At 38.4% G+C, this 23,173-nt stretch overlaps 1 protein-coding gene across 1 annotated transcript in view; it reads right to left on the minus strand.

Moving 5' to 3' along the window:
- Positions 1–19,645, minus strand: part of DNAJC27 (DnaJ heat shock protein family (Hsp40) member C27) — a 29,100-nt gene extending 9,455 nt beyond the window's left edge. The window contains exons 1-4 of the mRNA XM_008700366.1: positions 19,477–19,645; positions 12,002–12,084; positions 7,804–7,873; positions 199–363 (exon numbers count right to left, since the gene is read on the minus strand). Of these exons, the coding sequence (XP_008698588.1) occupies positions 199–363; positions 7,804–7,873; positions 12,002–12,084; positions 19,477–19,563 (405 nt within the window). The 5' untranslated portion in view covers positions 19,564–19,645. The remainder of the gene's footprint in view (positions 1–198; positions 364–7,803; positions 7,874–12,001; positions 12,085–19,476) is intronic.
- Between the last annotated feature and the right edge of the window lie 3,528 nt (positions 19,646–23,173).

Consider the following 23,173-nt stretch of genomic DNA (forward strand, 5'->3'; position numbering starts at 1 on the left):
AAAGAAGATAAATATCCTGACATACAGGAGTTTATATTTTTATTCTTCATGTTTCGGGGATGTATGTTTTGAAAAGCTGTTGATTCCTATGGTGTAGAATAAGGACTTCTTTTCTTTTCATTTGTTCCCCAAAACTCAGAGCTGCACTCTTCCCATATGAACCCAGGAAGTTGAGCATACCGTTCTCGAAGCAGTTACCTTGTTGGCACACACTGCAAATACAATATTTTCCATGTTTCCATGAGGTCCGAGATCTTGTTTCATCTCTGCCAGCCACGCATCAAGGGCATCAAAGGAATCTTTCTGCCCAACATCATAGACCAGTATTACACCCTGTGTATCCTTGTAAAACTCATTACGAACCTTCACACAAAAGAACAGATGTGCAAATTGTAGGTTTTGTGATTTTATAATTTATCTCACAGTCATTAACATACCAAAGTGTGTTCTTTGGTGTATTCATAGTATTTGTTATTGTATCTCAATACATATTGGTCTTAAGGGGACTTTTTATAAAATCAAAGTAACATGATTAAAAAAACCCTACTAGTACAAGGTCTTGTGATGAAAGCAACAGCTTCCTGCCCCATCCCTTCTCATCTCCAGCTCCACTCCCTAGAGGCAATCAATCTTTAATTCTCGCTAGTGGACCTTAAAATAACACAAATTCTACAGAGTGAAGCCCTCCTCAGGAAGAACTGGAGGATGAGTGAACACTTTAGAAGAACTTAACGCAAAAAGGACACAAGCATCAGCAAGAGGTACAGCCATGTAAGCACCACAGCCCAAAGCTGGCTTCCCCAGGCTGCAAGGCAGGGCTTCTCTGACTCTTGGGTCTGCACACCAGCTTCAGAACTCTGAACTCAGAGCCTCAGTGGGATTTCATGGCTCTGGAGACAGATCTGTGTTCACACTTAACTTACTAGTTGTGTGATCTTGGGCAAGTCACTTAACCTCTCTGCGTCTCAGTGTCCTCCTCTGTAAAATGGGGATAGTACTACTTACTTCACAGGGTGATTATGAGGCAAAGCATCTAAATGATGCCTGCAAAACAATGTGTATTCGCACCTTCTGCCTGCCTTCCTCACACTCCTTCTCTGATTGTCCTCCTTTGATATTTTTTGCTAGAAATGGCCACTTGCTTCCGGGGCATATCTATAAGTCTAGGAAGAGGCAGCATGAAGTACAGGGCACACGAAAGTGGCAGAAGAATGGTAGGTTGAGTGGGTGTGGAGTAACATTGACAGACCGGGAGTTTCAGGTCAAAATTCCAGTAAGAACCTTGACAGAGGCCATGTATTACTCATTCTTCTCAGAGAATTCCAGTACGTACACACCCACACCAGTCTGTAGTAAGATATGAAGACATCTTACACACATCAGGCATGAAATTTAGGTTTCTGAGTACAGACAGACTCCTGGGCCAAGAATGCAAATGTCTATTAATTCGTAGAAACAGAAGCAGCTATCCCCTAAACTAAAACCAACAAAATCAGAAAGCATTAAAGTGATGGACATCGGGGTCTTCTCCCCTCAGTCCCCACCGTCCTCAGCCTGCCTGTAGTAGTGAACACGGGCCTCTCCCTTCTTTCCTGAAACTTGCTGCCTTGGCTCCCATACACCACATCCTCCGGGTGCTTGTCCGGTCTCTAACCAACTCCTCCTCTCTCCACCGCTCCCACTCCAGCTGGCCGCTATAATTCCCCAAATCCCATCTCAGGCCCTCAGCCTTTCTTTTTCAACCCTTCCTTCCAACTCAGACAACATAACCACTTGCAAAGTTTCAACTGCGAGAACCTCCAAGATGAGCCTTTTCATCTGTGCTTCCAGACCTGCGTTTCTAGTTAGTTCTAGACTCTGCCAGCAGAATGTCTTTTTGGAATCTCAACTACAATATGTACAACAGGTAACCCTCCAACTTATACCTTCCCAACCTTTTCTTTCCCTTGAACTTCTAGTGATGAAAGGAGCACACCATTCTCTGAGTCGCGTGGATTGAAAGTCTGGCATTAACCTTTGCTGCTTTCCTCTCCCTTTTCACTCAGCAGGTACAAACAATCCTGTAGGAGCTACCTCTGCCAGGCTTCCTGCACCCGTCACTTCCTTTCCATTTCCACATGCCAACATTACACTATCTCTTGCCTACTACTGCAAGAATTTTCTAAGTAACCTCCCCAGCAACATTATACATATTGCATATTTATCTTTTTAAAGCCCTGGTTCAAAAATTCTTTAGTGTTTTCCTACTGGCAACCCCCTAAAGTTCAAATTCTTTTAATTGGTGTTGAAAGTTTCTGATCAGTCCTCCACCAGCTTCCCAGTCTTATCCTCCTCCTACCTCCTGTCCTTCAGAGTGGATAATCTCTCATTCCCCAAACTTGCCCTGTGCCTCTCTAACTCCATCTGGAAACAGACACCTCTTTAATCTTTCAAGTTTAGCTATGACACTGTATCTTTCATGGAGTTTTTCCTGCCCCATGCCTCACCATCTAACCCCCAACCCCTGCCAAACAGAATCTAACCTCTGTATCCCTGGAATACCACCGACTGTGTTTCTAGTAGTGCTCATATCACTTCCTGTCTGGTTTTATAGTTGGTAGCATATACAGCTTCCTTCCCCAGTAGACTGCAAGCCACATGAAGGCATGCATCTTGATGTGTCCATCTTTGTGTCGCCAACAGGGCCTAGCAGGTGTAAGTATTCCAGACATTTTCAATCAAGAAGAACTGAATGTAGAGAATGTAAGTAGAGGCCAAAGAATTTCAAAATGCAAATTATGCTATCCAGAGGGAGATTTGCATGTAATAGAGATTTAGGCAAGCTCCATGGATTTCTCTTTCAACTGACTCAAGTTCAAGTCCGGGCTCAGCAACTAGCTACCTCTGTAATCTTGAGTAAGTGGTTTTATCACCTCCAGGTTTAGTTTTCTCATCTGTAAAATGAAAAAGGAGAAGTTTCAATGGTCCCCCACAGCTCTCTTATTCTTGGCTCCCAAAACAGCTCTCTGATATTAGTCCTGGAAATTTTGCGGCATCCAAAGTTTAATTAAATAGGATGCTAAGGGAATTGCTATTATTTCTTAGGGTGGAGATGGCAAACTTTCTAGCTTGTAGGTCAGAGAAAGCCATTAGTTTAATATCACTCAGGCCTCAAGAATTTTCTATAGACCATCTAACTCATACCAGCAAGCCCCAGAATGATGTGTGCATCAGTGGAAGCAAGACTGTTGTTAAGATACAGGCCCAGCATTCCCTTGCGGTCCTCTCTTTGACACTTTCCTCTGAGGGTGATGTCTCACATGCTAAGCAGACTGTCCTTTCTCAGTAGGCCCTTTGGGTAAACCTGTCAAGAGGACAGATGACAGTATTAGCTTCAATGGAGGACAGGCCTCAAGGATGGGGGGAAGCCAAGGATCATGAGAATGCCTATGGATGCCTCACCAGGTGTGTGTTGAGCAAAATTTTCTTTGGTCAGTTTGGAGCTTAGGGAGAAGATGGCTTTGGTCTTATCAAAAAGGAGGGTTTGAGCTACAGACAAGTAAATATTTGACAAAAAAGGAAAAAAATCAAAGCTATTCAGAGAAAAGGTACTTCAGAAGTGGTGATTTCAAGGAGCTTCTATTAATTATACTTCTATCTTTTTGAGCTGCTGGGGGAAAAAAGCTATTGTAATTTCAATTTGCTTTGATAAGATGTCTACTGTCTAATGACAGAAAGTAAAGGAACACTAAGTGTTTTTCACTAGACAATATCTGGAAGGTTGTGTTCAATTCTCAGCTCCTTATCAGCTAACTAGAGATTATCCACAAAGGATGTTGAGAAGCCTAGCTGGGACGAGACTAGAAAATACTTTACCTGAAAAGGAGCAGATTAACAAATATTAGAAAGGTTCTGTTGTGGAAGCACAGAGTCAGTCTATGTTGTTCCAAAAACAAGGCCAAGATCAATAGTGAAAGTCAAAGGAAGGCAGCCTTCAAAAGGGAGTTCTTAGTCCAGTTTTTAACTGTATAAAGGATGAACTTGTGAAGCAGTGTGACCCCATCATTAGAGACATTCATTCTGCAAACTATTACAGTCTGTACCACTCAAAACTATCTTGTGTATCATATCATTCCTGGATTCCCACCAACCTGTGTAATTCTTACTTATCCATCAATGTTTAATTTAAACATCACTTCCTTCAACAAGACTTCCTGTCCTCCCAGATAAGCTAGGCTAGATATTAAATGCTCCCAAGTATTCTGTCATTTGTTTAACATCTGTCTTCTCTGACAGATTTGTGTTCCATGAGGACAGGGACTGTGTATTGCCAGTGTCCAACACAGAAACTGGCACACTGGTATGTGGTGAAGGAATGATGGCCATTAATAGGGAAGGTTACAGAAAGAAATCCTGCAGTGGCAGAGTTCTGGACCACACTAATTCTCAGGCATTTTCTAACTCTGCATTTTTATGACTTTGGAGAAATCTAAGATTTATTCTAGCATTTCTGGTAGTTAGAATCTATGCCAAGCTTGCAGGCACCTAGAGCCTCCATTCCTTTTATCACTGACAATATTCTATACTTGTAAAATTGATTTAACTCAGTAAGCCTTCACATTTAAAAAGAATTCATTCTACCTAAATATTTGGGTATACTCACAAGATGGAAGATTATACAGCCAATATATTATTTTTTCTCCAGGAAGGTAAAGTAGATACACTTTTCCCTATTCTTCCTGCAAAGTACAGGTAAAAACCCTGAGCGTTATATACAAATCACATATAAGAGGACACATGGAAGACGGAGAAAAGACAGGTAAGCCAGGGACTTCGGGATCCAACAAATGACACTGTTCTGTTTCCTGGATTTTCTTCTGCCTCATATATCTAAGACTTGGAACTGAAAAAGTACAACTTAGAAATGCCAGTGGGTACAGACAAATAAAAGCCCAACAAAAGCCTGTTCTCTTTAGCCAAAGGAGCAGGAAAGGGGTAGCCTCATAAGACAAAAGAACTTTAGATGATAACCCTACTCCAGCCAGATGCCTCAGGAACAATCTGTCTCTCCAACCCCACCCACTTAAGCAAAGGCTGAGGGGGAGATTGTGGAAAAATAAATTACTGAAAATGGCTAAACTAAACTAAAAAAGCTTAATAGTTGGGCTCAGCAGTAGATTGGAGGAGACAGTGGACAAACTCAGTGAACTGGAAGGCAAAACAGTAAAATTTACCCCATCTGGAACAACAGAGAGAACATAAACTTAAAAACAAAAACAAAAACAAAAAAACAGTCTCAGGGACTGATACAATTATAAGAGATCAGTTCAGGAAGGGGAGAAAAAACAGGGTGGGGCTGAAAAGTACTCAAAGAAATAACAGCTGAAAACTTCCTAAATTTGGTAAGAGACATAAACCTACAGAATAAAGAAGCTGTGAAAATCCTAAACATGAAAAACCCAAAGAAATCCATGCTAACACACATCATAATTAAACCTTAGAAATTAAAGACAAAGGAAAAATCATGAGAGCAGCTACAGAAAAATGACCTCTTCTATGTGGAAAACATTTTCAAATGATAGCAGATTTCTCATCAGCATCCATGGAGGCCAGAGGAAAGAAGTACGCTATTCAAGCGCTGAAAGAAAAGAAATATCAGCCCAGAATCTTATAACCAGAAAAAGTAGTCTTCAGGAACAAAGGGGAAATCGAGACATTTTCAGTCAGGGAAAACTAAGAGAATCTGTTGCCAGCAGATTTATGCTTAAAAAATGGCTAAAGGAAATTCTTTAAACAGAAAGGAAACGATGAAAATGGAACTATGGAATACAGCAAAGGACAGAAGAACAGAGTAAGCAAAAATATGGGTAAATATAACAACCTTCCCTTCTTTCTTGAGTTTCCTAAATTATGTTTGACAGTTAAGCAAAGATTAAACTATCTGATCCAGTTCTAATGATATACAGAGAAAATTTTAAGGCAATTATCAATGGGGGAAGATAAAGAGATGCAAAGGGAAGAAAAGTTTCTAAAATTCCATTCAAACTGTTAAAATGATGACACCAAAAGACTGTGCTAACTTCAATAGTTTTACAGCTACAACACCCACTAAGGTAGCTATTCAGAGAGATTTATTCAAAGACATTATGGACAAATCAAAATGGAATTCAAAAAGTGTTCAACTAAACCATAGGAGGCAGGAAACAGAAAACAGAGAACTGGAAAAACAGAACAAACAGAAAACAAAACAAAAAATAAAAGGCAGACTTGTGCCCCAATATACCCATAATTACATTAAATGTAAATGGTCTAAAGATATCAATTAAAGGACAGAAATTGGAATAATGGATTGAAAAACATGACCCAACATGGGCCATCTACAAGAAAGTCACTTTGAATACGATGATATAAGCAGACTGAAAGCAAAGGGATAGAAAAGGATATACCATGCAAACATTAATCAAAGGAAAGAACAAATGGCTATATTAATATCAGATAGAGTAGACATCAGAGCAAAAAAATTACCAGAGACAGAGGGGGAGATTATATAAAAATAAAACTATAAAAAGAAGACATAACAATCCTAAATGTGTATGCACCAAATAGCAAAGCTGCAAAATATACGAAGCAAATATGATAGGACTGAAAGGAGAAACAGACAAATCCACAATCATAGTGGAGACTCTAACACCCCTCTCTCAGCAATTGATAGAACAACCAGACAAAAGGTCAGCAAGGATATAAAAGAATTCAACAACACCACTGGCCAACAAGATCTAATAAATATTTGTAGGACACTCCATCCAACAACAGCAGAATACACACCCTTTTCAAGTGCCCACGGAAGACGAAGACAGACCATATCCTGGGCCCTGAAAAAAAACTCAACAAATTTAAAAGAATCAAAATCATATAGTACGTTTTCTCATCACAATGGCATCAAACCAGAAATTAGTAACAGAAAGATAACCAAAAAATCTCTAACATTTGGAAACTAAACAGCACACTTCGAAAAAAATCCATAGGTCAAACAGAAAGTCTCAAGAGAAATAAAAAAACACACTGAATGAATGAAATATGAATGAAACTGAAAACACTACATATCAAACTGTGTGGGACACAGCGAAGCAGTGCTGGGCGGGGAACTGACAGCACCAGATGGACACATTAGAAAAGCAGAAAGTCTCAAATCAATAACATAAGCTCCCACATAAAGAACCTAGAACAAGAAGAGCAAAAGAAACACAAAGCACGCAGAAGGAAGGAAATAATAAAGATAAAAGAAGTCAAATGGCCAAACCAGAAAAGAGCAAAGAGTCTCTTCAGGGAAAATGAACCACCCAAGGAAGGAAAAACAAAAGAGAATGGCCATGAGACTCATTTCGTGACTCAGAACAGATAAGCAGGTGGGGTCCTCGTTATCTCGGAGAGATAACACGAAAGGCTGAGGAGTGAACTGGAAAGATCACTCTAGTACCTTGCTATGAAAGAAGTCACATTCCTGAATTCTTAAGTCCAAGTGTGAATATAATTATCCTTTCACATTCTGGGCTAAGGTACAAAGTATAAAGCAACAGTCCTTTGAAAGTTAAAATGTCTGATCTAAGTGTTTGAAACATTAGCAATGAAATTTCCTACCACTACTTAAGGGGATGGAACAAAAGGTTTTCATTCAGTTAAGGCTAAGAAAGGAAGCCACAACCACCAGCTAAATTCACCTAATTTTATACATGATTTGCATACTGGTTGTTTCAGATAACTCAGGATATTTCCCTAATCCACTGACAATACTGAATACAGGTTTTCTCAAAAAGGCTTTCTTACCTCATAGAAGAAGGGATGGCCAGCCATATCAAAGATGTTAACTTTGATTTCTCTGTCTCTGACTTGTACCCTGAAAAGTTCAAATGGAAACAATTCCAAAGAAGGTTATGGCTTCTGCATTCCCATTCATATTATTTATGTCATTTATGAATTTTAAAAAGGTATGGTATGAAATTTAACAGAGGCTTTCTTAGTGCCTCTTTTTGATACCAGATAATCGTTACAACAGAAGCTGGCAACTTGGCAGGTCATCCTGCCTCCTTATTTTAAGAACACTGAGACTGCTTGTAATAAGCACCCTCATTGACCTTCAGCTTACCTCAAGACACTTCAGACCACATCCCTTAACTAACAGATACCGGCTATTACCATGGAACTAAGAAAACTGATCTGGGACAAGTAGGAGTGAGATGAAGGAAAACAAAATATTTTATTTCACTTAATAAGACATCTTAACACATCAAAAACTAATGATGTACTATATGGTGACTAACATAACATAATAAAAAATTTTTTTAAATGGGCAAAAACGTAGGGGCGCCTGGGTGGCTCAGTTGTTAAATGTCTGCCTTCAGCTCAGGGCATGATCCTGGCGTTCTGGGATCGAGTCCCACATCGGGCTCCTCCGCTGGGAGCCTGCTTCTTCCTCTCCCACTCCCCCTGCTTGTGTTCCCTCTCTCGCTGGCTGTCTCTCTCTCTCTGTCAAATAAATAAAAAAATCCTTTAAAAAAAATGGGCAAAAACGCACACACACACATTACTACTGGTTATGTGTGGTTACCATGCAGAACAGTAACTAAGGTGTGTGATCTTCATTGAGCAAGAGCAACAGTCAACTTGTTTTCAAAATTTTTAAATGGAGAAAAGAACAAAAAGGGAACATAACAGCTATTCATATTGGAATTAAATACTGTCAACATCATAGCATATTTGCATCTTGTCCTTTTTATTTTTTCAAGAAAAATCACTATTGGTAAATAAATTAATGAAATATTGTAAGTACTTCAAACACCAAAGAAAAATACAAAGATGAAAGTTTAAAATTTATCCCAAATCCTATCACCCAGAAAAAACCATCATCAATATAGATGAACATCACTGCAGTCTTTTTCTATGCATAGATATGACTGATAAACATATGCATTTTTATAAAAATGGGATCGTGCTATTTTAAAACAAAAAGTATAAAATTTATTTGTTACTGAATTTAACAAAAGAAAAAGGAACTGAACTAGAATTATTGAACTTTAAATATGTTTCCTGATCACAAGAAACATTTCCTAATAGACCCGTCTAAGTTAAGAATAGGAATTATTCACAATAAATTAACAGATTAGAATAATTATGTTTTTAAGTGGCGTGTTTCAGTTTAGACAGCATTGACATGACCCCCTCCTACGGAATACAAGGACATCAGTACTTGCTCTCACTGTCCCTACACTACTTCCTGGTTTGTTTATTATTATTATTCCCTTTTCCACAGTTATAACATCCCTTTTCTATTCTGAAACCATAATTCCTACAGTTGTTTTATATTACTTGTAGATTTAAATTAAGCTAACCACTAACCATTTCTTTATTCCTAAATTCTCTACAATATTTCATCAATTCCAAAATGTGTACTTGTTTTCATTTTAACATCTGTGAAATCAGGATCCATCTTATAAAAGAGGATGTGAGAACAGTAAAACAGAATAACAACAGAGTCTGAGAGCATCTGGAGAAAATCTGGTATAATAATTTATATTAGAAAATTCTGACTTAAAGAGATAGCAGCTGAGAGGGGATGTAACTAAAGGCTATAAAGTAGGAATGAACACAAATGTATTCACACACTGAAACTCAAAGGGTTAATTTAATTCAGATGCCAGACAGAGGCAATTATCTTAAGAAAAATGGTAATTCATTACCCCAAGGTCATGCTTTCCTAAGTTGTGGCCTGAAGACCACCTGCATCATTATTATGAGAGGCTGTTAAAAATGCAGATTCCGGTGCCCCACCTCAGACCTGGCAAATCAGAATCTTAGTGGGCGGGTCCCAGGAGTCTGCATTTTTACAAACTCCACACGTTATTCTTCAATATGCTGGGATTTGAGCTTCACCATGTTGGAAACAGGGAGGATGGAATGGGTATCTATTGTTTTGACTTCCCCGGAGTACCCCCGTTTCCTCTCCCAGTTGTGGTTCAGATGGGTTCTGCTACATGTTCTTAGTGATCCCACTCTGTTGGCCGCAGCCAGCTGAGCTGGGGAAAGGCACCTGTCCCCACCTGGACAATCAAACCTTCCCTGGGATTTTTAAACTTGGAATACTAGCTTTGGTCCCTCTCTGGAAGTAAAATTCACAATGTGAGACTGAGATCTGCTGGCAGCCGTGTAAAGGAAGCTAACAGGTGGAAGTAAATGATCTGTCCCTGGTTCCGGCCATCTCTAAGGCCCAGCATTCTCGTAATTGGATTATGTGAATCGATTAATATCCTTTATTTTTCATTATTATTATTTTTTATTTTTATTTTTTTATTTTTGCTTGAGTTGGTTTGAGTTGGGTTCCTATCAATTATATTCTCCTGATTCACCATGGGACAACCATCTTTCTCCAAAAAAATTTTCAGCCTGAAATAGAATAGTCTGTTGACTAAAAGCACCACAGTTCTATGGCATAATATGGTGATTCTCATTTCTTAGGTGAATAAATTAGCTACTTATATGGATTCAAAACAAAACTGCCTTAAACAGTATCTCCTGCCATATCACTGATGAAATTCTGTGTCCTAAGGTATAGATATACCCCACCACTTTAGTCCACCTTCTTGAAAGCTGCCTTCATATTCTAATCTTGCAAACTTCCTCTTCAGATGTATCTATCTTACCCAATAATACATAGTTTTTTTTTTTTAAGATTTTATTTATTTATTCGACAGAGATAGAGACAGCCAGCGAGAGAGGGAACACAAGCAGGGGGAGTGGGAGAGGAAGAAGCAGGCTCATAGCGGAAGAGCCTGATGTGGGGCTCGATCTCATAACTCCAGGATCACGCCCTGAGCTGAAGGCAGACGCTCAACTGCTGTGCCACCCAGGCGCCCCAATAATACATAGTTTTTTAGTATCTACTATGTACAGCACTGTACCAGGCACTTGGAAATGATAATAGCCCCTTTTTCGTGGAGCTTACAATCTAGCAGGAGACATTAAACATATATAAATAATAATGACACGTGGCAATTTATTCTAAGAACCATAAATAGCATACAGAGGTTCAATATTTCTGTCACTTGCAACCAGAAAGAGTCCTGACTGATAAAGGAGGTATTCCAAGGCCTTATGGGAACAAATTTTACACCTTGAAGAGTGTGACAGATAGAGAGATGAAGGGAAAGGACATTTGAGGTGGACAGAATGAATAATGGCACTGAGAGGGGAAAATATGAGGACAGCAGTGCAGTGTGGATGGAGGGTAAAGTGTGTAAAGGAATGCAACAAGAGGGAAAGAAAGGGGGCAGGTTAGGGCCAGAAGAGTGAGCCCCTGAAATTCCACCTTCGGAGAGTGTGCAGTATACCTCAATTCTATGCTTTGGCAGGATTATTTCCTATTAATATAACCCTATCTCCCCAAGCTCAACCCACCCTCGATTTATCTCCAGATCAATCCCCACTTCTTTCCAATTTTACTTCTGCTAGACCATTTTCTAGATACCAATAGGTTATAAAGATCATAAACCAATAAAGGATGTTCTCTGGTAGAAAATTTTATAATATTTAGGTATACATATCTATATCTATAGATATATATAATATAATCTATATAATATTAAATATATAATATATATTTAATATTATATATAATATAATATTAAAATATAAAATTTTATAATATTTAGACTTTTTAGAAAGAATATCTCAAAATGCTCTACAAACATATCTGCTAATAGGACCTATTTATGCAGAAACATGTTTCCTAAAAAGTACATTGGCCAGTTAGGCTTTTTATTAACCTGCTCATTGTTGTTGACCCTACACCTAAGGCAATGAAAAAAATGTGCTCAGTGATGAACAAATTATATGATCACTACATATCTGTAAAGATCTCTTATTCCTATCTTTCCTGATTTATCTTCAGAATCTCTATTTCAAGATACATCATTTTAGAGTGGTTTGAACGTCTGTGTAATTTACAAGTCCAAAGAAACAATGTACTTACTTTGTGACTCCATAGTCAATTCCAATTGTTGCAAGATATTTAGACACAAATCTTTTCTCACAGTATCGTTTTATAATACAGCTCTAAAAAGGTAAAAAACACATGCTTTTAGTAAATACACTCAGGAAACACAAAATTAGCACAGTTCTTCATTATGGTTTCTTCACCCACCACAATGAGAGAGAAAGCATTTTCAAAGAACTGAAACAAATGCTAAAACTGAAACTTTTAAAGAAAAATTATTTCAATGTTCTTCCCTTAATACCAAACATGTTTTCAGTTTAGTTCTCCAACCTTGTGCTCTTTTCTTTTAAAGACTTACTCTTATGCTTCCAACAATACCACCAAAATGTTTAGCCTTGCCCTCCTTTCTCAAAAGCATATCTACATCTTCGAATACTAAGACTACTTTCTACTTGGGTGTCTTGCTGTTACCTCAAATTCGACATGTTCAAAAATGACCTAATCCTATACATAAAAACAGTTCATTGGGCTGATATCCTGGTTCTGTTAATAATACCACCATTTTCCCAACCTCAGAGGACTAGAATATTAAAGCCATGTTCGATTCTGAGCCTAAGTCTTCTAAAGGTTTCTTGCCTCTTTCTCTTCATTCCAATTCCCATTGACACCTTTTGGGTTTAGATCCTCATCATCAACTCCTAGACAACTGTAGGAAATTCTTTACTGGTCTTTCTGCCTTCCCTTCCTCCCAGCCTTGGTCAATATTGCACACCACTGACATTTTTCATTCCCTGACATTCCCTAACTCAAAAACCTTCAGTGGCTTCTCAATGCCAAGTTTGAAATCCAAATTCCTTTGTCCTTTTTTCAAGGTTCTCCATAATCTGGCCCTAATCTGTATTCCCTGTCTGAACCCTTCTAATATAAACTCTCCATTTCTGCAAAACTCCCAGAGACCTGACTTCCTGACTTTTGTCCTTACTTTCCCCTCTATTGGAATGAGCTTTCTCCCTTCTTTCCAAATCTTACTTATCCTTCAAAGCCCAGATCAAACTCGGAGCTGCAGGTTATAAGAGATCTTGCCTGCATCTGAACTCTTCTAACACTTCACATGCATACTAATATATACACATATATTACACACACACACGCCAGCAGTCATACATTGTTTTGTATTGTTAGTTATCATTTCACGTGTGTATATTCACCGTATCTCTTCAGCTAGACAGTAAACTATTTGAGGACAACAAACACCAGTATTCTACTTCTATCTTTTTGCTCATGTCAATGAAATTTGCTCAGTGCCAGCGAAAACCAATTTTAAATGACTTGTATATTAATAACAACCCTTAGCATTCATGAAACTTACAATTTACTTGGGAGTGCTAGTAATGGAGTTTATTCTGCTCAAATCCTTCCCTGATGAACGTTAACCTAAATTAAATAGGACAGTTAATTTAAAAAGCAGTTAATAAGCTTATTGTGAACTGAAGGGAAAATTTCTTTGGAGTGACTACTGCTAAGAGGCTATACTTTTAAAAGCATTTTAGAGCGTGATCGCACCTCACAAACATTTTCTCTCACAATGGCTTGGGAAAAATGAATATAGCCTTTTTCTAAATTATTCATGAGACTAAGAGGCCTGGCAGTCCTTAACTACAGAACACTATTTAAACACTAGTTCTAAGTATTTAACAAGACACACATTTAAGTAATTGTATTAATAACCACTCCCTATAACACAAATAGACAGGGCTCCTGGTCCTTAGGGTCTTATAAGCTAAGTTAAATAACATAAATACAGAGAGAATGTTTTGCTTTCACTATTTTTTTTTTTTAAAGATTTTATTTATTTATTCGACAGGATAGAGACAGCCAGCCAGAGAGGGAACACAAGCAGGGGGAGCGGGAGAGGAAGAAGCAGGCTCATAGCCGAGGAGCCTGATGTGGGGCTCGATCCCATAACGCCAGGATCACGCCCTGAGCCGAAGGCAGACGCTTAACCGCTGTGCCACCCAGGCGCCCCTGCTTTCACTATTTTTCTTAAATAGATTTTTAAGGTACTTTTCCTTTTTAATTAATGCAATTTCAGTTAAAATCTTAACAGGTTTGGCCCTCTTTTTAAATAGAATTTTCCTAAAATTCAAATGAAAGAACAACTATCTTGGAAGAACTAATCAAAATATGAAAAGAGGAATGGGGCAGGGCAATAGAAAGAGGAGGGAACCTACCTTAATAGATATTAAAATATAGTCTGAAACCTATCTAGACAGTATTATATTGGCATAAGAATAGACAAATAGGTCAGCAGAACAGAAGAGAGAGCCCAGAAATAGATCCCATTAAAAGAAGAAATTTTAGGGCGCCTGGGTGGCACAGCGGTTAAGCGTCTTCCTTCGGCTCAGGGCGTGATCCCAGCGTTCTGGGATCGAGCCCCACATCAGGCTCCTCTGCTGTGAGCCTGCTTCTTCCTCTCCCACTCCCTGTGCAGTGTTCCCTCTCTCACTGGCTGTCTCTATCTCTGTCGAATAAATAAATAAAATCTTAAAAAAAAAAAAAAAACTTCTAAAAAGAAGAAATTTTAAAAGTGACCAAGGTGATACTTAAAGTTAAGGAGAAAAGGATGATTTCTTTAGTAAAATGCTACTCGCACAAGTTAGGCCCTTCTCAAAATACAAAAATAAATTCAGTTGAATTTGTGATTTTAAAATTTAAAAATAAAACAACAGAAGAAAATGTGTACCATCACTTCTCGGCCCTTTGGCTAAGATCAAGTGCAGAAGAAATGTGCAACCTTAGGGAAACCTTCTCAACCAAGAAAGAAAACTCAAAAACCAAAAAAGAAAGGAGAGGCATAACTGAATATATAGAAATAATAATGATCACAAAAGCAACCGTGTGGCAAAATATTTATAAAAATATTAAAAGACAAATGACATACTCAGACAAATATTCATTACTCATATGGCCAGCAAAAAGTTACTATCTCTGATGTCCCTGAACCAGAAAAATTGATAAGAAAGACACCTCATCCAATAGAAAAATGAGTAGGGAATATAAATATACAGAAGAGCAAATCCAAATAGCCCAAAAGCATATGAAAAGGTGCTCAACTTCATCTGTAGTCCATGAAATGCAAATTAAAGTAATACTTCTCACTAACCAGACTGGGAGTCATTAAAAGAATGACAACACCTGTGTTGGCAGGGATATGGGGGAAAAGGGTACCTGCATACTATACTGCTGGTAGAAATACAGTTTTTTGAAGAGCAGTTGGCAATAGCTACTAAAATTTAAAAACATGCTCTTCAACTCAGCATTCTACCCCTGGGAATCTAGTCTATAGAAATTAGAGGACCAGTATTTAAGTGTGTGTATACACACACACACACACACACACACACACACAGCATTTATTGCAACATTGTTTGTAGTAGGGGAAAAGCTGGAAAGGACATGAATTCTTATCAATAGAGGAATGCTTGCATATCATGGACTATTATGCGAATGAAAAGAGTACAGCTGTATCAGATAACTTGGAGGGATTATCATATCTATTGTTAAGAAAGAAAAGCAAACTCCAAGAAGTATATACAATATTGTAAGACCTTTAAAAACCCAATTCAACTGATTTGACACGAAAATATTTATTAAATATAACTGGAAATCTAAAATTAGGGCAAGCTTCAAAGTTGGGTGTTATAAAGAGTCAATGTAAGCACTTTAGGAAACTTCTGATCCTAGAGGACACTGAGAACTGGACTGGGTCTTTGGGGTAGGTTGAAGGCAGAAAGCTGAATTAGATACACAAAGGCCACAGAGAACTTTCAGGATTCTCCCAGAGAGATTAAGCCCTTGGAAATCCCCTTTTTCTTACTGGATTTCTAGAACCTCTATAACTATGCTGAGTAATAAAGGAAAAGAGCAAGTATCCTCTCCATACCTAATTTTAATGGAAATGGACTTAGCATTGTACCATTTGGTATGATGTTTGCTGTTGATTAATAATAAACACTGTTTATCATATTTAAGTAGTTTCATTTTATTCTGATTTTGCTTAAAGTTTTTATTAGGATTGACTACTTGATTGTATCAAATGTTTTTCCAGTACTGAAAAAATTTTCTCCAGTAGTCAGTTGATGTGATAAATTATGCTAACTTCTTAATATTAAACCATGTTTACATTCCAGGGATAAATTCTACTTGCTGATAGTGAATTATTTTTGACATATTGCTGAGTTCTATTTGTTGATATTTAAGAAATTATGCATCTTTCTATATATGTGAAATTGGGATCTACTCTTCTTTTTTGACAGTATATCAAGTTTTGCTAGTTAAGTTACCATGACTTCATATAATAAATTGGAGAGGTGTTCATCTCTTTCTTTGCCTTAAAATAATTAAAGTAACAGAAATTGTTATTTAAAGCTTAAATAAAGCTTATTCACGAAGCCATCTGATCCTGATACCTTTTTGGAGGATAAATCTTTTAATTGTTTTTCTAATTTCTTCTTATGTGACTAGTGTTCTACTTCTTTCTGAGTCAATTTTGGTCATTTATGTTTTGCTAGGAAGTCCTCCATTACCTCTACATTTTCAAATGTGCTTCTATAGACTTGGATATAATATTCTCTAGTCATTCTTTTAATCTCTTCTAGTTTGTGATTATGTCTCCCTTCCAGTATTAATCTTGTAATTTTTCATTTTCTCTGTTTTTCTTAAATAGATTTTTTAGGCACTTTTCTTTTTTATTAATTTTCATTTTCCAAAATTTCTTTTGGTTTATTTTGTGACCTTTTTCTAATGTCTTAGGTACTAAGTTCCTTTAGTATTTTGTACCATAGATATTGTACCATATCACAAAATTCACACTTTTAAGGTATACAATTCAGTGGTTTTCAGTATACTCACAAAGTTTAAAACCATTAAGTTCCTTTAGTTTTTCTCTCTCTTCTTTAGAAATGAATAAGATAATGTGTTTTCCTCTGACTACAGCTTTAATTTTGTCCTGAAGGTTTCAGTATAGATTCTCTCCCTTTCACTGCTTTCTAGTTATTTTATCATTTGTTTTGATTTGTGCTTTGGTCCAAAGATTATTTATTAGGGCATGTCTTAATTTTTAACTTAAGATTGTTTATCTTTCTACATTTCCAAATTCTTTAAAATGAGTATGTGCTACTTTTATAACTAAGGCAATTTTTTTTTTTTAGAGAGAAAGAGAGGGAGCATGCGTGTGTGCGTGAGGGGAGGGGTAGGGGCAGAGGGAGACGGACAGAGAGAATCTTAAGCAGGCTCCATGACATGGGGCTCAATCTCATGACCCCGAGATCATGACCTGAGCCAAAATCAAGAGTCAGACGCTTAACCAACTAAGCCACACAGATGCTCCAGCAAAATGGGTTTTTTTAATTTTATTTTTTAAAGTTACATTTAATTCTTTGATCCACTTAAAATTCATTTTTAAGAAAGCAATGCAAGAGGAATACACCTCACTCCCAAAGAGTAAATTATTGTTCTAGCAGTACTTATTAAATGGCCCCTACTTTTCCACCACTTTACTACATTTATTGTAAACTGAACTTCCTTATGCATTTGGATTTATTTCTGGACTCCAGTCTATTCCACTGATGTCTCTCTATGTCCTTTCCAGCATCAATAGGAAAAGCTTGGTAATTTTAAAATATGTCCTATTATCTGGTAGTGTTTTCTTTTTTTCACAGTTTTCCTGGTTATTCGCACACTTAATTTTTCATAAGGACTTTAGTACTTTTTATTATGTTTTGAAAGGAAAAAAAAACCTATTGGTATTTTAACTAGGATTGAATTACATTTGTAGATTATTTTAAAGAATTGACATCTCTAAAATGTCAAGTGATCTTAATTAAGGGGAAAGTATATCTTTCCATTTGCCCAAGTAATTTCATGTCACTTTGTAGAGCTTGAAATTTTTCCTCATATATGTCCTACCTATTTCTTCCTAAGTTTAAACCCAGGCACTTTATTTTGTCTGTTATTGTAAATTAAAATAATTTCTCAATTATATATTAAAACATATCATTTGATATACTGAAGCTGTTAATTTTTGTATATTAATTTTGCCTTACTGAATTTTCTTATTGTTTCTAAAAGCTTTTCAGTTAATTCTCTTTAGGTTTCCAGATAAATAATCATATCATTAGCAAATAACAATAATTTTGCCTTCTCCTTTCCAGTATTTCATATTTTATTTTTTTCCTCTTGCCTAATTGCATTGGCTAATAAATCTAGAACAACGTTAAATAAATGTGACATTGGGTATTTGGGGCTATTTTAAATGTTGCGCCATTAAGCAGAGGAAAATTACAAATGTGGTGCAGGCTTACTTAGCCAGCTTACTATTAAACCTTTTAGAGGCTTTATTCTTTTCTTTTTAATCCCCAGCACATAGTTGATGTTCAATCAATGTTGACTTTCAGTGACTGCTATGTTAATACATACATACACACAGATACATAAATAGTACTGGGTAATGCTAAATGGAAACACAAGACACTAATAAACATTTACTGAGCATCAACTACGCTCAGGGGGCACTGGCCTAAACACTTCCATTAACGGCTCTTTTGGCATATAGGTCCTACTTGGAGTTGATTTTCACAGCATACGATGGTGGAGAGAGAACTGCAGTAGGCTGTGAAGACCCAAGTTCTAATCCTGTCTCTGTCATTGATTTGATGACCTTGGGAGGTTCTTAACCAACAGCTTCCACTCACCCAGAAGGGGAGACAATTTGAGTAAAGAGGAGACAGTTTCGAATTCACCTGGGGGAAGGCCTCTGGTCCCTCTTGCCCTCCCCTCTCCCCTCCAGGCACACACACTATAGGAGAGCTTTATAGCTGGTACCCAGTAGATCCAGCAGAAAGGCGGTGGAACCAAGGCTTTGAGAGAATGAATATGATGACTACCAGAAATAAAAATAAAAGCAACACACAAAACAAAATAATGCAGGCTCCTTGACAGCCACTGCATTTCCCTTGTGAAGGATGTCACCAACAGTTACGCTCTTAAAATAGATTCTGGGCTCCATGTCTGCAGGGCAACATTTACAAACTCCTCACATGCACCCCAGTAAGTTCCCTTAGGCTCCCAAGAACTGCTGGGGTAACTAAACTTTTATTCTTCACCTTTAAGCCCTGGACAGGTCACCTAGAACGCGGATAGGGTAGCTAGGCAGACGATCTGACATAAGCACCTAGGCCTCCTTACTTTTTGGGGCATACATTCAAGGGTTAGCGGTCACATGAGACACCTTCTTATGGAGAGTGACGTCAGTGGAGGAGGAGGGGGCAACCCAAAGGTCAAAAAGGTCAGGAGAGTTTTCCTCACGGAGGCGCATCCCCTAGGAGGAGACCCGGGCCTGCTCAGGGGCGGGAAGGAGGCTGGGCCCCGGGCTGTTGAGTGGCCGCTCTCCCAGCCAATCGGCACGTCGCCCCGCCGCGCTGAGGTCCCGCCCCTCCCAGCGCGGTACTCACTTTTCCCACTTCAGCGTTGCCCATGGAGATGACTTTGATGCGCAGGGACTTGCCAGGCTCCTTCCGCTTGGGCATGTTGGCCTCCATTGCCCTCGCTCTCTCGGGGCCACCCGCCTCGCTATCTCCTTGTTCACCAGGCTGGCCCGTCCCTCAGGCCTCGTCGTCCAATGGCGGAATCGCTGCTATCGTCACCGCCCCGGCTCCGCGGCTCGCCATCCCCGCCGCTGCCTAGCAGCGGGCGCGGGCGGTTGGGAGCGCTGGGAGCTGGGGGTGGGAGAAGACAGTCTCGCGATGCTAGAAAGGGGAGACGTGACGTCATCACCGGGCTCTGGAGACGAGGTTTTGATTACCTGTTCCCAGGAGTCGCTCCAGTGTGCGGGGCTGAGTCCCTCAGCAGGAAGTCTGTGTGGAGGGGTGGCTGGGTTTCCACCGGGAGCGCGGCTTGGGCGCCGGGACAGCAGCATTTGTTAACCTTAGCAGCCGAGTGGTAGAAATGTATTGGCGGTTTGGGGCAGATCCTCGGGCTGGGAGTATTTGGAATTGTGGGTTCAGGCCCAGTCGCGCTAAAAATTCGAAGTAGACCATAGTCTGGGGGTGTTTTTTTCCTGAATTCTTAAATCCCTATGGGCCCGTCTACGCTAACAACCCCCCGCCTCCCCCATATGATGTTTCTCGGGCTTGCAGAGGAGCCCGGGGAAGTGGAGAAGTCGGGGCCCTGGTTCTGGAAGAGGGGCATTACTATCGTTAAAAAATAGCTTGTCCACTTGGAGTCAAGACGGATTTTAGTTTAGTCATTGCTCTTCTATTACATAGTCCTTGTCTGTCGGAAGAAAGCTCAGATTAGACGTTTCTTACACTCTTCCAGTTCTATGAAGCGGTGTGTGCTTGTAGCTGTTTGCGCCTTCATTTTCCTCTCCCTCCCATTTACATTCAAACTTAACCCTCCCTGTAACTGATAATATGACAGTAGAATAGTAATGAATCCTAAGATAATCACTTTTCTATTCTCATTCCAGGGGATGAGAAAAGCAACTGCTTGGATAAGAAACAGTCTGAGAGGAACAGTAATTTTTTGAGTCATTATCTTGAGTTACAGAGGTTAAATAGAACTTGACAAATGATTAATGCCCTGAAAAAGAATGGATGCCAACTTCTGAGTAAATTACAAGGGTAAATGTAGCATTATTTCTGTTCTCAGATGTTATGGCTTTAAACATCTTAAAGGAAATACATTGTAGGAAGACAGTGAATAAAGCCTCAAATTTTTTAGCTATCTTAAGTCAGATTTTCAAACATTTTATTTTTAAAACATGATTTTTAAGAAAGAAGCTCACTCTGGGGGCGCCTGGGTGTCTCAGTCATTAAGCGTCTGCCTTTGGCTCAGGGCGTGATCCCGGCGTTCTGGGATCGAGCCCCACATGGGGCTCCTCCGCTGGGAGCCCGCTTCTTCCTCTCCCACTCCCCCTGCTTGTGTTCCTCTCTCGCTGGCTGTCTCTCTGTCAAATAAATAAAATCTTTAAAAAAAGAAAAAAAAAAAAGAAAGAAGCTCACTCTGGATTGTATTTATAATCAACAGTAATAAAACTTAGTTTAATGAAACTTCTAAGAGTTTTTACCACCATGAAATATAAGTCCAGATCAGAATTTTGATATTTTAAAGTTCAAAAGAATTGAATTTATACTGATTCTTCACAAGTCTAGATGATGAACTCTCAGTATAATTTAATAAATCAATAAACATCTATTTCTTTGGTAGCTCACCTTTGGTCCTGTAAAACAATTGGTGTTGTGGAAGAATAATTGCAAAATGTCTAATCTTAATTTATTAAAAGATTGATTAGGTATGATACTATTGAGCATATGGGCAGTAAAACAGGCCAAAGATTAAAATTTATTACCATTTTTCATATTGATGTTTCTGAGGTTTGAAAATGTATAGCCATATTTTCTACTGGGTGTGTTAGTTTGGAATCGAAAAAGCAAGAGAGTTAGCTTTCTTTTCCAGTCTTTTTTTTTTTTTTTCCAGGTTCTTCCCACCCCTTTCTTTTCCAGTCTTTAATACAGAAAGAAGAAAGAAGTGTGGGGGTGCCTGGGTAGCTCAGTTGGATAAGCGGCTGCCTTCGGCTCAGGTCATGATTTCCAGGTCCTGGGACTGAGCCCCACATCGGGCTTCTGCTCAGCAGATAGTCTGCTTCTCTTTCTCTTTCTCTCTCTCTCTCCCTCTGCCCCCTCCCCACCACTCGTTCTCTCTCTTTCTCAAATAAGTAAAATCTTTTAAAAAATAATTAAAATGTTTAAAAAAGAAGAAAGAAGTGTGCATTAGCTGTGTATAGTGTGAACCTGGAAAGTGAGGGTTAGGAACATAAGCTCTGGAGTCAGCCCTGTTATATTTTTGTTGGCATAAGATGGGCATGTGGTGACTGTAAGAATTGCAAGAGATAATGCTCGTGAAGTACATGGTAGTTCCCCAGTAAACAGCCATATGCTTTCCTGTACCCATGGTTTTTTTATTTTTACGTATTAAAGACTATGTATTTTAAATGTGTGTTTTTAAAGTAAATTATGAAATATTTTGGACATGGTTAAAGGTATAAAGAATAATATAATGAATACTTACGCATCCACCACGTAGCTTAACAAGTGAGATATCACTGAAACTGTTTGTACTCTTTCCCAATATATCCATCCTCCCCCTTTATAAAAGGTTGCAACTATCTGAATTTGTGCCTTTAATGTCCAGGGATTTAAAAATTGTTTTACTACATATGTATATACACCATAAAATGTAGTATTGTGTTGCATTTTTAAAAATCTTTATTTTGAAGTAATTTCACTCAGAAAAGTTTTAGGAATAGTAGGAGAAAAAATCGTGTATACCCTTAATCCAGATTCATCAACTGTTGACATTTTGCATCATTTACGGTATCAGTTGTACTCACTATATATTCATATATATACACGCATTTATTCTGAATAATATGAGAGTAATTTACAGACATGATTCTTTATCCATAAATACTTCAATGTGCATTTCCCAAGAAGGACTTTCTCTTACATAGCAATAGGATATTTATCAAAATCAGGAAATGTAACATTGTAACAATAACACTATCATCTAATCCTGTGGTTCTCCAGCTGTGCACTGGGGGTGCTCCACACCCTCACAGGGTTATCAGAGGGGAAATCTGGGATATTTTACATTCTAAGTTTCCAAGGCAAACAAAATGAAAGCTACTACTAGCTCCAGGTTGTTTACAATTTCAACAATAGGTGGCACCACATTCCTTGGATATCTCATCTATTTGGGAAACTGGATTTTTCAGGGGTTGCGATAAAAAAGCAAGTATAGCACCAAAATCAATGTGAAACAGGAAATGAGGGTGCTTTTGTCCAATCTGATTCCAAGGTTTGAGAAGTTGTGCAATGCCCAACAGATGCACAAATCCCATTGTGGTTAAGATGAGATAAAAAATTTTCAATTTATGTGTATTATTTTTTCAAATGGCAACTAAATTGTTAGGGCATAAATATTTAAGAAGTTGTTGAACCTGGATATTTCCTTTGACCAAGGAACATGATGAAAAGAATTGAGATACTAAGGGCACCTTAAATGAACATTTGGGAAACCTTGATCTAACCCACAGTTCATATTCAGATTTCACCACTTGTGTCAGTAATATCCATTATAGCTATGTTC

This window comes from Ursus maritimus, unplaced genomic scaffold, assembly GCF_017311325.1.
Source record: "Ursus maritimus isolate PB19 unplaced genomic scaffold, ASM1731132v1 scaffold_6, whole genome shotgun sequence".
Classification (NCBI taxonomy): domain Eukaryota; kingdom Metazoa; phylum Chordata; class Mammalia; order Carnivora; family Ursidae; genus Ursus; species Ursus maritimus.